General features: G+C 41.7%; 1 protein-coding gene across 7 annotated transcripts in view; it reads left to right on the top strand.

The window, feature by feature from the left end:
• LOC116051688 (glutamate receptor ionotropic, kainate 5-like) overlaps positions 1-14,532 on the top strand; it is a 271,292-nt gene that overhangs the window by 204,586 nt on the left and 52,174 nt on the right. For all 7 annotated transcript variants that reach the window (XM_031302238.2, XM_031302240.2, XM_031302237.2 and 4 more), the window contains 3 exons: positions 4,271-4,375; positions 6,832-6,939; positions 7,123-7,326. In XM_031302238.2, coding sequence (XP_031158098.1) covers positions 4,271-4,375; positions 6,832-6,939; positions 7,123-7,326 — 417 coding nt within the window. The remainder of the gene's footprint in view (positions 1-4,270; positions 4,376-6,831; positions 6,940-7,122; positions 7,327-14,532) is intronic.

The following is a 14,532-nucleotide window of genomic DNA, read 5'->3' as shown; positions in this document are numbered from 1 at the left end:
ATCCAAAAACATCGTTCTTGTGACTTGACAATACCTCTGAAGTGACTTGTAAGACGTGGTTGAAGGTAGCACCTGAGAATTTCTGTTTACTGTTGCCAAGCAACCAGGAGTAGGGTAGGCATGCCCAGGAGCGCCCACAAGCGAGTGCATGTCGCTCTCTTTTGTAGCTAATGTCAGAGCCATAGAGATAGTAAGAGTTGCGACACTCGTTGATCTCGCTAGCGGGGTGGTCACGTGGTTCATGTAAGCCTGTATAGTTCCAAACACACGCAGCGCTGTCATGTTCTACTATGGGACTGACAGCAGCGATTGCTATATTGAATGGTAAATATAAATAAAAACACATACCCATGTACTTGTTTGATTGTTATTGCATATATGTAAATGCCAGTTTTACATTTGGAGTGGTAGGGTGACAACTGAAAGCTATGTATAGATACGTTTTTAAGTTTTGGAGGGAAAGCTTCACGTCCGTGTTAGCATGAGTAGCACTAGGCTACTGTCTTGTATTGTCCTTCGTGTCACGGGGGCTTGTTTAGTTTATTTACATTTTGTATTAGCGTGTCCAAATGCGTTCGTTCTGATATGTCTAGGACCCCCCCCCGTGCCAGTTCACGTTAAATGACATCACATAGTATGCGAGGGTCACCGGGGGACCCGAAGCTCAACGCCAGGCCAATGCAAAAACGTGAAAAATAAACTAAGTCCCGGGGACCCGAAGGACAACACAAGGGTTAACCTTAACCTTACTACATCTTTTTTTAAATCAAAGATGATTCAAGATGTTCTTTTTTGCACATCTGGACTATTGTATTTTCCTTGATTTTGCTTGTAATTCCGATTCACTTACCTGTGGTCAGAGAGCGATTGAGAAAGCAGAGTAGCAACAGTCCATTCAGCATTTAGTGTCCAGCCCACTTCTTCTGATGAGGCAGGAGTTGACCACACAACCATGATCATTTTAAGACATACACAAAGTATCACATATATTAAAGAATAACAACTCATTACACTTGGATGAATAAATGAAATGTATTTTTTTTATTAAACAATGAGTGACACAACAAGAACAAGTACAGAAAAAAGGAATACAGTGGAGAAAGGAGACAACAAAAAAAAAAACAATACAAATAAGATTTACCGCTGGCACCACTGGTTATAAAACCCTTCAGCAAATGCAGATTCTACTGCCTAACATCCGCACGCTGCAAAGGAGGATGCAGCATGTAAAGCTGGAGCCAGGAGTTTTGGGGGTTAGTGTTTGTGATGCTGAGTGTTTAATAAAACAAAAACATATAGCTGAGGTTTGTGGAATAAAAAACAAGTGGGAAATGGCATGAATAAGAGCAACAAAGTAGAGCCAAGGGGTATCAATAAATAAAACAAAGTTAGTCATGAGTGGAAAAAGAACAACAAATGTGTGAACAGGTATATAGTATAAGTGATTAATTAACAAAAAAAATCCTCCACATATATCAGGCTGAGGTTAAGGATCCAAGCAAAGTACACAGATTAAAACAGAAATACTGACACTGTCAAATATAAACATGTGATGACAATCAAAGTGCATCAGGGCTGAGAGGAAGGTAAACAACCGTGATGAGGGGTACCTTGGCAGCAAGAGTCAGACTAAGAAGGCAATTTCAACACAGCAGACTTCCCCAGCTAAGGTCATAACATCTAGTCCACTGCCAAACACCTTACTGGTTGCCATGGATGTCTTTGGCCTCTCCGGCAGACCGTCTGCAGCCTCCAGTCGCCTCATATTTCAGCAGCCGTGGCCAGCACCAGCTAGGGCTGCTCGAATATGGAAAGAAATATGATCATAATTATTTCGGTCAATATTGAAATCACGATAATTTAACACGATTACTCGCTGACTTCTGGAAAGATGTTGCAATTATTGAACTTAAACAGTGAAACACGTTAAATAAATCAACAGTAAAAAAAAAACAACTGTGAAATTTGCCTTAATACTTTTTCATATTTAAACTTATGTCATTGTCATGTCACTTACTGATATTTTTTGTGTGGAAAAATTTGTATTCATACATGTAATCCAACAGCCCTTTCAAGGGTATAATTAAACAAACGCAACCTTATTTCTAGACACACAGTACTCAGCTGACTAGCTAACACCGTCAGGTTCAGCAGATAAAACCTAAATAAAATCCGTCCTTAATCAACTTTAATGATCCTAGTAATCCAACATCAATAACTAACTAAATAAAAGTTGTCAGAGATTCACTACTGAACTTCGTAATTGTTGGTGTAGCGATACCTTCACAGCTGGCGAAGTCAAGCTAACAAACGAGCTAACAAACTAGCAGGCAATCGGTCGGCTACCAAGATAAAAAATATATATAATTACGCTGTGCACACATACAAATAAATATCAGTATATGCATCATAAAGGGCCTCTGATAAAATATAGACAGTTGACAATTCAAAAGAGGTAGCTATTTAATCAACTTACCTCAGAAGTTACTCCACGGCCAGCAATGAAAATGAATGATGTCCAACACCGTGAATGGATTGTTTGGAACTATGCGAGACTGCATACCCCGGAAGTAGGCAGCAAAAAGCGTACAACGGAATCCAATGGGAGTGTCGCCACTCTGTCTTTCTCTATCACTCTGGCTAATGTGACTGTAGGGTTAAAGGTTAACTTTTTTTTTCAACCTGGACCCCATTTCCCTATGTTTTTTTGTGTGTGTAAGTGACTGATGGGAACAACAATCTTTGAAATTGGTCCAGTATTGAGCGAGAACACAGTGACCAGCAGCCGCGAACCGGGCCGCAATGTAACCCTACAGGGCAAATGTGCATCGTCAATTTCGTCCACTAAAAGTGCTGTTTTTGCCGCTGAAAGGCTGTGTCTGACAACATCATGGAAAGGATCCCTACTAAGATAGAGCTTTTTGTTGAAGAGTATAATCCTGTTTGTTTAACCAGAAACAGCTCGAAAACTAGTACTGGACCAATGTCAAAGATAGTTGTTCCCATCAGTCACTTAGACACAAAGACATAGAAAATAAGATCCAGGTTGAAAAAACCCAAAGTGACCCTTTTAAGCCTTTTAAAGGGTGGAGGTAAAGGTAGATGGATGGGTCAACAAAGTGACTTTGACATATGACACTACTGTGCACATCCCATCTGTTACCGGGAGTCAACATCGCTTTCTTTAAACCACCATGAGCGCCATCTTTCTGTGACATCAACCAAGTAGTTTTTGCAGCCAAACGAAAACCTCAGCCACAGAGAAAGTCAGAAAATATTCATGTAGAAAAGTTGTGTAGCTGTTTTAGAAGACAAACAACGTTGTCCTGCTGATGGAAGCGTCAGATAGACACAAAATGAGTCTTGATTTTGAAACCAAACCCCCACAATATGTATTTTGTAGTTTAGTTTGGAGGACTTGTTGATGTCGACGATGATGGGGAGTGGCTGCAGATCAGAGCTGGACTCATCAGTGCTGCTGCTGGACAGAGACAGAGAGAGAGAGAGAGAGAGAGAGAGAGAGAGAAAGAGTGTCCTCTTTCCTTGTTTCTGTCTGCCTGCCACTTCTTGTTCCTTCCATCCACCGAGGATGCCTCCCCTTCCTCCCTCCCCTTCCTCCCTCCCTCCCTCCCTCCCTCCATATTGTTTTTGTTGCTCCCAGTGCATCACTTCATCATCTCTACAATGTTTTTGGCAGCAACCAACCACCTCTCTCCCTCATCCTCTCTCTCTCTCTCTCTCTCTCTCTCTCTCTCTGTCTGGTCACAGAGTTTTTGTGATGTAATTCATCTCGAGTCATGCAGACACACACACACACACACACACACACACACTTACATGCACAGATTAATTCATCATGTAGGCTATGTGCACTCAGTTGCACATTACTCACATAAACTCAGGCACAAATTGCATGCATGGCCGCACATGTATCAACAAACCTCACACTCATTTGCAGATTTCTGCAAACACACACACACACACACACACACACACCCACACAAACACACACATGCATGCAGGCATGCACGCACGCACACACACACACACACACACACACACACACACACACACCCTCTGAATCAATAATTGTCTTTCTTTTTGTGTCTTATTAAACTGCAGACGGTTCAAAGCTAATTCAGCCGCTACGAACATTTTCTGTCTTTCCACCGTGGGTCAGACGCTCTGATATCTCAGGGTAGCCCTGCTTGCTGGCAGGAGCCACTCAACTATCAACATTTTATGGTTTTCTGTGTCACTCTCTCATCAGGTGGAGTACGATGGTCTGACGGGTCACATTGAGTTCAACAGCAAAGGCCAGCGGACCAATTACACACTGAAGATCCTAGAGAAACACCCCAGGGGCCATAAAGAGGTCAGATATCAAATGGGGCCAAGTGGGAAGCAGACAGGAGGGTTGAATTGACTGTTTAAAATCCGGGATGTCCCCCCGAATATGCATTTAATTAGTGTTTTCTTTATCAGTAAGTAGCAGGTGTTACAACGTAACGCTCGTGGAACAAGTAGAAAGGAGGTGCAGAAAAGATAAGAGCGAAAAAGAGTAAAGACCGTGAGGCTGGTGCAGCTAAATGTGCGAGGTTGACAGATATGTTCTTGTCAAAAGCAACTGACAGCAGCATTAACGTCACAGTTAATTTACCGGTGGCTAGCAGCAGCAGCAATCCGAAATAGCAAATAACGTCCCCTTCTGAAATTGGGCCAGTAAAGGACGGAATTAAGCCCCCAACGTTGTCTTCCAGGCAGCCCTGCCTGGAAGGCATTTGGATTAGGCAATGTTTAGGGTTAGGGTTAAGGTTAGGGTTAGGTGCCTTGAAGTCAACGGTCGCAGCGCTGCCTTGAAGTCGATGTTGGGGGCTTAAAACACCATCAAGCTAATTTTTGTCCCAGTCCGCCCCTGGTCGCGATGATGCCATTTTAAAACTGGCCAGGGACAACATGAAAATTAGCCTGCTGAGCTAACTCTGGCTCTTTTACAGTTCATTTGCTGTTGATTAATGAGTGCTGTCCCTGTCAAATAAATAAATAAATGAAATGAAAATTGAACTCCACACATTTTCTGTAGGCTCACAGGTTGGCTACATTGCATGCGTAACATACGCGGAGCGGACGTTCCAAAACTATGCTTCTACTATAATCAATGAAACACCGGGCACGAGAGCAGCGCTTAGTGGTGCGTGGAGATCCGCTCTACAAATGTAAAAATAGGACAGTCTTGTATTTATATTTTTTAACGCGAGGTGTGTGCGGCCCTTTTACACAAAAATGGATCATAAAGTGTCTATATTTCTTTTAAATTAAAACTACCGATGTACAGGAAACGTTTTAATGACGATGAATGACTAGTTTTATTTTGAGAATTTCTGTTTTTATTTCTTGTTTCCCTCACCTGCGTCCTCTGATAACAGCTGACAGTAGATTGACGTTTCACAGCGCTGTGCCGGCACCAAAAAACTGAAGAAACAACAACAATCCCAAAGCAAAAGCTCTCCGTCTCGCCTGTAACTCAGACAATCCTATGCCGTGTGTGTGCTGCAGGTGTAGCTGGTTAAAAGATACATTCCGTGGCAGATACACTCCGCGAACGGTCTGCATACATTGTGCATTCAATGTAGCCAAAGCGTTACTCTGCAACCTTTTTTTTTTTTTTTTTATAATTCCAGTGGCAGTTCCATGGTATCAGAATTTTGCATAGTTGTTATGAAAACATTAATTGGTCATGTGACAAGGGCTGGTAAAATTGTCAGAACAGGCAGCCAAGTGACAGAACTCTGATCCAATGAACTGCATTACTTAAAGTATCTAGTGATATTATGATGTTAGCTGATTCTGGGGAACACACAGTTTTGGTCCTATTAGACTTTTCATCTGCCTTTGACTCAACTGAGCATACTATTATGATCAACAGACTTCACAATCTGGTTGGAAAGTCTGGATCAATTTTAAAATGGTTTACATCTTACCTTTCTGGCAGAACTTTCAGTGTTTTTGTGAACCAGATCATGTCGGACACTACAGTGTTGTCATGTGGGGTGCCTCAGGGTTCTGTTCTGGGACCGATTCTGTTCCTTTTACATATATTTCCTCTAGGAAAGATAATAAGCCAGTTCAGTGACATATCTTACCATTTGTATGCTGATGATATCCAGCTGTACTGAGCTCTAAAAACTGTCGTCTTTGATAACCTGCTTGACTAGCATCCAGCAGTGCTTAAGTGACAACTTTTTTGCTGCTTAACCCATATAAAATGGAAACACTAATTATTGCCCCTTAAAGTAGCGTGCCGCTGATTAAGCAGCATATTGCTGCTTTAGGCTTGTCTGTCCAACCGAGCCTAAGGAATTTAGGTGTTTTTTTTGGTCCTTGGAGCATCACTTCAAAGTTAATTAGAAACTGCTACTTTCCACTGAGGAACATATCAATACTCGGAACTTTGGTTTTAAAAAGCAGTTGAAGACTTGGCTATTCAAACAGGCTTTTAGTTAGACAAGGGCTTTCATGGCTGTCTGATTTTATGTACCTATGTTTTCCTTGTATTCTTATGTCTTCTATTTATCATATTCCCAAAAAAAGTAAAAAAGAACGTCAAAGCAAACGTCAAAAGCTTTAAAAGAGCAACAAAGACATAAAAAAAAACTTCAAAAATCATTTAAAAAGTGACAAACGTGGAAAAAAAAAAAGTGGAATAAAAGCTTGACAAAACGACAAAAGCATCAACAAATATGTCGACAAACGTTGAAAATAAATACGTTGTTACACAACTATGTTTTCTTCTAACCCCTCTTTGTCCTCCTTTTCCTTCTGCACGGACAGATCGGTACCTGGTACTCCAACAACACGTTGGCCATGAACTCCACTTCCCTGGACCTCAACGCGTCAGAGACGCTGGCTAACAAGACGCTCATCGTCACCACTATACTGGTAATCTGTCACGTAGCCTACACAATGTAGCGTTAGATATCACCGGTTGGTGTTTGTCGAGTTATTTGACTGTTTTGCCTTGGAGATGACAGAGGACGCAGTGCACAACTCAGCTCTTTTTCTGGTGATTTATTCAAAAACTTATATATACATAACCTTGAAATGTCACTTCTCTTCCGACAGGAAAACCCGTACGTGATGCATAAGGCCAACCACCAGGACTACCAGGGCAATGACCAGTACAAGGGTTTCTGTGTGGACATGCTGCGGGAGCTGGCAGACATCTTGAAGTTCTCCTTCAAGATCAAGCTGGTGGACGACGGGCTGTACGGAGCGCCGGAGCCCAACGGCAGCTGGACCGGCATGGTGGGAGAGCTGATCAACCGGGTGAGTCGAGGAGGACCAGGGCAAAAAACAGAAAAGGCATTTCTTAGAAAGGAAGTGGAATAAGGTGTTCAGACAACACAGTCTCACTCCCAGCGCGTCAAAAAAACGTAGACAAAAAGGTCGACAAGATATGTTATGTGTGTGTGTGTGTGTGTGTGTGTGTGTGTGAATAATAGGACATTTCTGGAAACAATCTGTGATATGTAAAAATATACAAGCATTTGTCTTGTGAAAAAATAGTAATAAAATAATATCGATAAAAACAAAAAAAACAGATGTTACACCAAAACATTCAACTAAATATTGCACATTCGATAAATCACGGTCTTCACGATGAGCTAATTCTTTCAAATCTCGATTTCAAATTTGAAATTTTTTTTTTTTAAAAGCAGTCGACAAAAGTGTCCGGACCACAGACTGTATATAAAGATGGCCGACGTGTCTCCACCTACTCCCGCTGTAAAAAAAGTGAAGTCAAAACGTCCCGGATACGGGCGCTGCCATCTTGTAATTTTGGAGCCAGAATCGGCGCAGTAGTGACCGGGGGGAGGAGCCGCGGTTATCAAAGTCCCGCCCACACACCTACCTGACCATCGCAAGTCAATCCCAGCTGTCAATCATGACGATTCAGCCCTTTTTTATTGCATCAAATAACTAATAAAAACCAAGCTGATCAACACTGAATGAACACTTGAACAAACGGCAGAAACCGTCTTTTGGGAAAAATGTATTTGACGTGTATTTCTGACTTTTTAGTTTCAGGTGAACCAGATGTTTTGGCTTCACTTAAACAGTCTATGCATCAACCCCTGCCTGGTCCTGACTTTCAAAAGAAAAATGTCCCTACACTTTTCTAAAATGTTCTCAGTTTCAAAAGATGTCGTCACTTTCCAAAGACAGCCTCACATTTCCAAATGTCCTCACTTCACGAAGATGTCCTTCTTTTTGCAAGCATGTCCCCACTTTTTAGTAAAACGTCTGCTCACAATCGCTATGAAACTCAAAATGCTCCAAAAGTACAAGAGAGCAAACAAGTCTGAAACAGCCGTCTAAAGAGGTGCGGACTGGACAAAATGGCCTCACTTTCAGAGAGTAAAGCTCCGATTTTTTTCCTCACAAAAATACACTGCAAGAGTGTGTGCACACACACACACACACACACACACACACACACACACACACACACACACACACTGGTGATATGCAGGTATATGCAGTATACCCACTAAGAAAGCTCCATGATTTCCATATACCCACTTGAAAAGGCCCAATGACACGCAACAACATACTTTCCATTATATTTTTGATATATTTTGAAAAATCTGTGTTTTTCTTCTTCACATGGGCTAAATAAAGGTATTTCCACCGTAAAGTAGTGCATAAAAGTGTATCCAAATACAGGAAATGAAGTTGTTGATGCTCAAAACTTCCCTGGGGGAGGACACCCAGACCCTATAATATGCCCCCCCCCCCAAACTGCAGATTCTGGCCAATATACAGAACAGTATACCCACTGCAATACATTAGACTACAACACTTCGCACGCACACACACACACACTACCGCGCATATGCGTTTGCCGACACTTCTCCTTATCGTCTTTACTTTCTTTCGCAGCTTTGTCGCAAGCAATTCTCTGCACAGCTGTAATTGACTTAAAATGAGCCACTCTTCCACGAGAAAACAGCTAACGGGGGAAACTGGGCTTCAGCCGAGCAACTTAATACCTTCTCAGCATCTGTGTGTGTTTCTGCTCCTCGGGGCCGAGCAGCTTTCCAACGCTCCGTCGCTCGTATAATTGGCTGACTCTTGTGTTGCAGTCGAGGGTGCCGTCGTTGTCAGCCTGCTCGGAAAGCCACGTCTCGCCACTGCTCACGACCCGCCCACCGGCCGCCTGTTGCCATAACAACCAACGCAGAACCAGTGCAGTCGTCGAAGAGTGCCACAGTCGATTCCAGTGGTCACGCTTGAACTTCACGAATGCCGTAAAAGAACGAGTCAAATCCAATTCATCCGTTGAAGTCTGTTTCCTGACAGAATCTGACACCTTTAAACTAGGCAGCCTATAATATACCTGGTGGTATCAACACCATACACTGTAAAGGTTACATTCATTGACATTGATCATACATTTTCTGGTACAGGATATAAAATCCATCTATTCCGGACTCAAAACAACCCAAAAAAATCAGACAGTTTAAACAGCCGTTAAAGCTGCAGTTTGTCGCAATTCTTTTCATCTCCGTGCACATAGTTCAGTTCATTAAGTCCATTACAACGCGCCTGACATAACCATCCCACAGTAATCCCCCTGTAATCATAATAATGAGGTACGAGCTTTCTCGTTTACACCTGTTCATTTGTAAAAATAAATAAATAAATAAATAAGTCTGTGGGAAAATAAACTGCACCTGAAGAATCTTTTTTCTCCCTTGGAGCATTGTGGAGCATCCCTCTTTATTTAATTTATTAGAAGTAAAGATAAACAGCAGAGACTAACAATGATGTTGTAAGACAGTGTTGATGTTTTTAAGGGCAAACTTAAAACCTACCTCTTTAGTCAGGCCTTTTACTTGACTAAAGATCCAGTTGTGTAAGAATTTCTTCCATCTAGCGGTGCATCCCGTCCAAATAAGGACGTTTGGACAGTGGCAGCGTCTGATGCGACAAAAAAGGCGTCTTTCAGCGTGTTTGTGTAACACACCGGGGAGAGCAGCAGTCAGAGAGGATTTAGAGAGTAGTATGTAAGGGCGAATTTCCACGTAAGGAGGTTGGTCGGGGTCAAACACAGGACTTTCACCCAGGAGAGCGGGGTTCGCGTCCCACTTGTCCCGCTTGCTATAGTCGTTTTTTTCTTTCCTCCCGCGTGTCACAGAACCGTACGCCCACCCACGACCCTTTCCTTAACATAACTGCGTCAACAGTGACGGCAATAGTCCCGACCAAGCGCGTTTACTTAAAGCGCTAAAAGAGACTTTTATCGTCAATAAGAACGACAAAGGCACCTGACCAAGCGTCCATATTTTACGAGATGGGTGTGAGAACGTGTTCAGCTGTGAAATTGAATGTGACAACCAACTGAATATTACTTTCTAGCCCTTCCCATTCCGATCTCGTTTTAAATGCTACGGTGGCCGAACCCGAAATTAGCTCTTACTAGCTCCATCGTTTACACGCAACTGTTCTAGCCACTCCAATATTAACTTTGGTCTTTGGTTGCTTTGCCTGTTGCGTTTTCCTTTTAATTCTCCTTTTCCCTCCTGGCTGGCATTCGTCACGGTGCCAGAGTGTAAAAGTGCGAAATGCGGAGGTATGTCCCTCTGTGGCTAATATATTTTAAAGATGGAGGCGCTACATGGCTGCCGTCATTCGAGCAACTCGCTTGTATGTATTCTGAATGATTCTGAATGTTAGATTCTACGCTTACGTGAATACTTTGATTAGTTGGTGGAAGTAATTACACATGAATCAGCACATATTTGTGAAAGAACAGAGGGGTTTTTGCTAAGAATCAACTCAAAACATTACACAATGTAGGTTTAACAACTTATTTTTTCATTTTCTTTATCTATCTATGTATGGTCTATTTATTTCTGTATATGTTGTTTGTTTTAGTTAGTTTTATAATTTTGTATTAGTTGTTTTTATTCTACTTATTGATCCATCTGTATTTTATGGGTTGTTGGGTTAACAATCTACAGTTTATGTACGTATTGGTCACTGTTTAGAGCTTTTATTTATTTAGTTTGATATTTAATAGTTTCGCTTTGCCAGACCTTCCTCCACAGCGTTTCTGAGGAGGGTCTGGCTAGTCCACACAGCATTCCGGGATGGGAGAAAAACATGCTCTGGGTTGTTGGCATTTCTTTAAACCAATCACAATCGTCTTGGGCGGAGCTAAGCGCCGGACGGAGCCACGGTGCCTCTGCTAAATAGCCTCGGGAAGGAACTTGTTTTGGTGGACGTTCAAAGGTTGTTTTAGTCGTGTAACAGCAAACTCAGATTGGACAGATAGTCTAGCTAGCTGTCTGGATTTACCCTGCAGAGATCTGAGGAGCAGTTAACCATAGTCCTCACAAATCCACCGGAGTTTAGAACGCCAACACAAAGAAAGAGGAAGGTAACGAACATCCGACCGAAAATGAGGGACATCCGGTGGAATTTCCGGTTGCAACGGAATAATCCCGGAAGTGGAACATTGTCAATATAGACAACTTAATACCCGACAATGGACATCTCGTCGAGCATTAACCCTTACATTACCTCCAATGGCGAAGCACAAGTATTCACAGCAGACAGATGTTAAAATGTGCCTTCTCAAACCTCTCCTACAAAATAATCCACTTCCCCTCTCTCCATCTGTATGAGCAGTGGGTTCCAAACCCTCATATTTAACCGTCATGTTGTCCTTGGGTCCAATTTGACCCTTTTTTCAAAATTTCAAAATCAGAAATATTACCCAAAAATTTGATTGATTCCATACAATGCTCTTGGCACGTACAATTCACGATCACTACTTTTATTGAATTTTGGATGTTTTATTCAAGTTTTGGCATTTCAAAAAAATTGAAAGGGTTTCAAAAACTGTATTCTGACTAAACTTTGACTCTTTGAAGTCTCTGATTATCTATCAACATACGTTCCCATCATATTAGCCTAACTATTTCATAATTTCTGCGTTTTTAACTCAAAAATTAGGTATCATTTCCTACAAATGAGGATTATTGTCCATGAATTCCAAAATTAAGTGGAAATCTAGTGGTAATAACTTGGTGTTAGTGATGTATGGTGGTTGGGTAACAAAAGCATCAAAAACGTAAAAATATTTTAAAAAATGGGCCAAAATATTCCAAAATACCTCGTTGTCACTCACCAAAACACATAAGTAACAGTCCCAAGCCTAAAAAAGTGTTTTGCCTCATGTTTGCAAAGATAAACTGCTAAAATATCTATCGTATTAAGTAATTTGGTTAAAGTTTTGTATTCTATAAACAAGGAAAAGACAATCTTCCTCACATTACAGCGTTTTTGATCGCTTTTTTGACGCAGTGTGACTGTGTAGTCTTTGAATATACACTTATATTTACTGTGTTTGCAAAATTTGCAACATATACTACTGCAATATCCAAATCGCAGGGGGGATTTGTTAAAGGCAAAATATTTGTCAAACCATTGGCAATGAAATATTGAATTAGTGGAGCTGCAGAGACATCCCGGCCTACAAATGCTATCTTGCAGACTAAAGAAAACATATTTGTTTGGTACAGCTCTGCGCGAAAAATCACACTATAGTCATATTGATTTATTTTTTTTAAGGATAGGATTAGGGGGCTAGAGAATGTATTGTGTCAGTGCAGGTCCTCACAAGTATAGAAGTACCAACGTGTGTGTGTGGTGTGGAATGCAAAAGCTGCACTGCTGTTTGTCACATTGGTGACTCCTGTCTGTGCTGCTAATGATACACACACATAATGGTGATGATAATGGTGATGGTAGATTTTGATAGCGTGTGTGTGTGTGTGTGTGTGTGTGTGTGTGTGTGTGTGTGTGTGTGTGTTTGCATACCCAGTACTGTCAGAAAGAGGGAATTGGGAACACAAGCAGGCCATTGAGATGCTAATCAACTGTCTTTTTTCTTACTAATTAAGAGCTGTTTAAATTACACTGCGGGATCCCTCAGCATGAACACACACACACACACACACACACACACACACACACACACACACGCACACACACACACACACTCACACTCACACACACACACACACACACAAACACACAGACAAACACATACACACACACGCACTTTGCATCTTTAACCTTCTCTCAACCAATGTTTTTGTCATTGGAAATTTGAGATGTGGAAACCACCTTAGGCTTTCACACGCACACACACACACACACACACACACACACACACACACACACACACACACACACACACACACACACACACACACACACACACAGTTTCACTATCTTTGTGGGGACCTGTCATTGACATAATGCATTCCCTAGCCCCTTACCCTATCCTTAACCATCACAACTCAGTGCCTAACCTTAACCCTTACCCTCACCCTAACCATAACCTAATTCTAACCCTAATCCTAAATCTTAACCCTCAATCAGCCCTTTAACCTTGTGGGGTCCAGCATTTTGGCCCCACAGAGCTGTCGGGACCCCACAAGTATACTGGACTCCCGGTTTTTGGAACCCCACAAATATAGTTAAACAAGCCCACTCACACACACACACACACACACACACAGACACAGACACACACACACCCACACACACACAGACACACACACTTTGCATCTTTAATCTTCTCTCAATCAATGTTTTTGTCATTGGAAATTTGAGAGGTGGAAACAACCGTAGGCTTTCACACACACACACACACACACACACACACACACACACACACACACACACACAGGCCTAGGAGTCTGATGAAAGTGGGTGAAATTTGTTTAACAAGTGTCTACTCGTTAATCAATTAGGTGTTAATTAAGGAGCAGAGAGGTGTCTGGGGTCCAGATAAAGCTCCACTATGGATCCACTCCGTGTCTCTCTGTTGACTTTAAACTTAATGAGATTATCTTTCAACTTTAATTTCACTGCCGTGTTTACCCGGCAAGGTTAAATCCATCATTCACGTGTCGCTGCTGGGCAACAAAAAGACGTTGAAAAGCACACTTTGATGTAGTTTTCTCAATTTAGGTTTTAACAAATGTTTCTCCCCGCAATAAAAACACAACAGATCTTCTGTATGCATTCAAAAGCAGAGTGACACCAGCACTTTTGCAATTTGAGATAACATTGTGATTTGCATTCAACTCTAAAATACACAACAAAGTGCCAGTGTGGCGAGAGTTGGATTATAATGAGAACGTTTCTGAAGTCTTCGGCTGTGCAATTGCTGTTGCAATTCATCACTTACCATTTCCCTTTTTTATTCATTGTCATGTTTGTATTAAATTACAAACATGACAATGAGTGCGCGGACACACGTGAGAGAGGACAACAACCATGTCAACCGCAAACCATTCATTGTAAGCTTTGTCTTTAAAGACTTCATACAACAAGGCCCAAACAAGAGAAGTACTGGATGCACAATATGTAGTATCAAAAAAAGGATTCTGGCTAAACCACATCCCATTGTTATCAGGCACCTGAAGACGCACCCTGATAGGTTAGCAA

Source organism: Sander lucioperca, chromosome 16, assembly GCF_008315115.2.
Source record: "Sander lucioperca isolate FBNREF2018 chromosome 16, SLUC_FBN_1.2, whole genome shotgun sequence".
Taxonomy (NCBI): Eukaryota; Metazoa; Chordata; class Actinopteri; order Perciformes; family Percidae; genus Sander; species Sander lucioperca.
The sequence above is the reverse complement of the archived record's forward strand: the minus strand, read 5'-3'. Positions and strand labels throughout refer to the sequence as shown.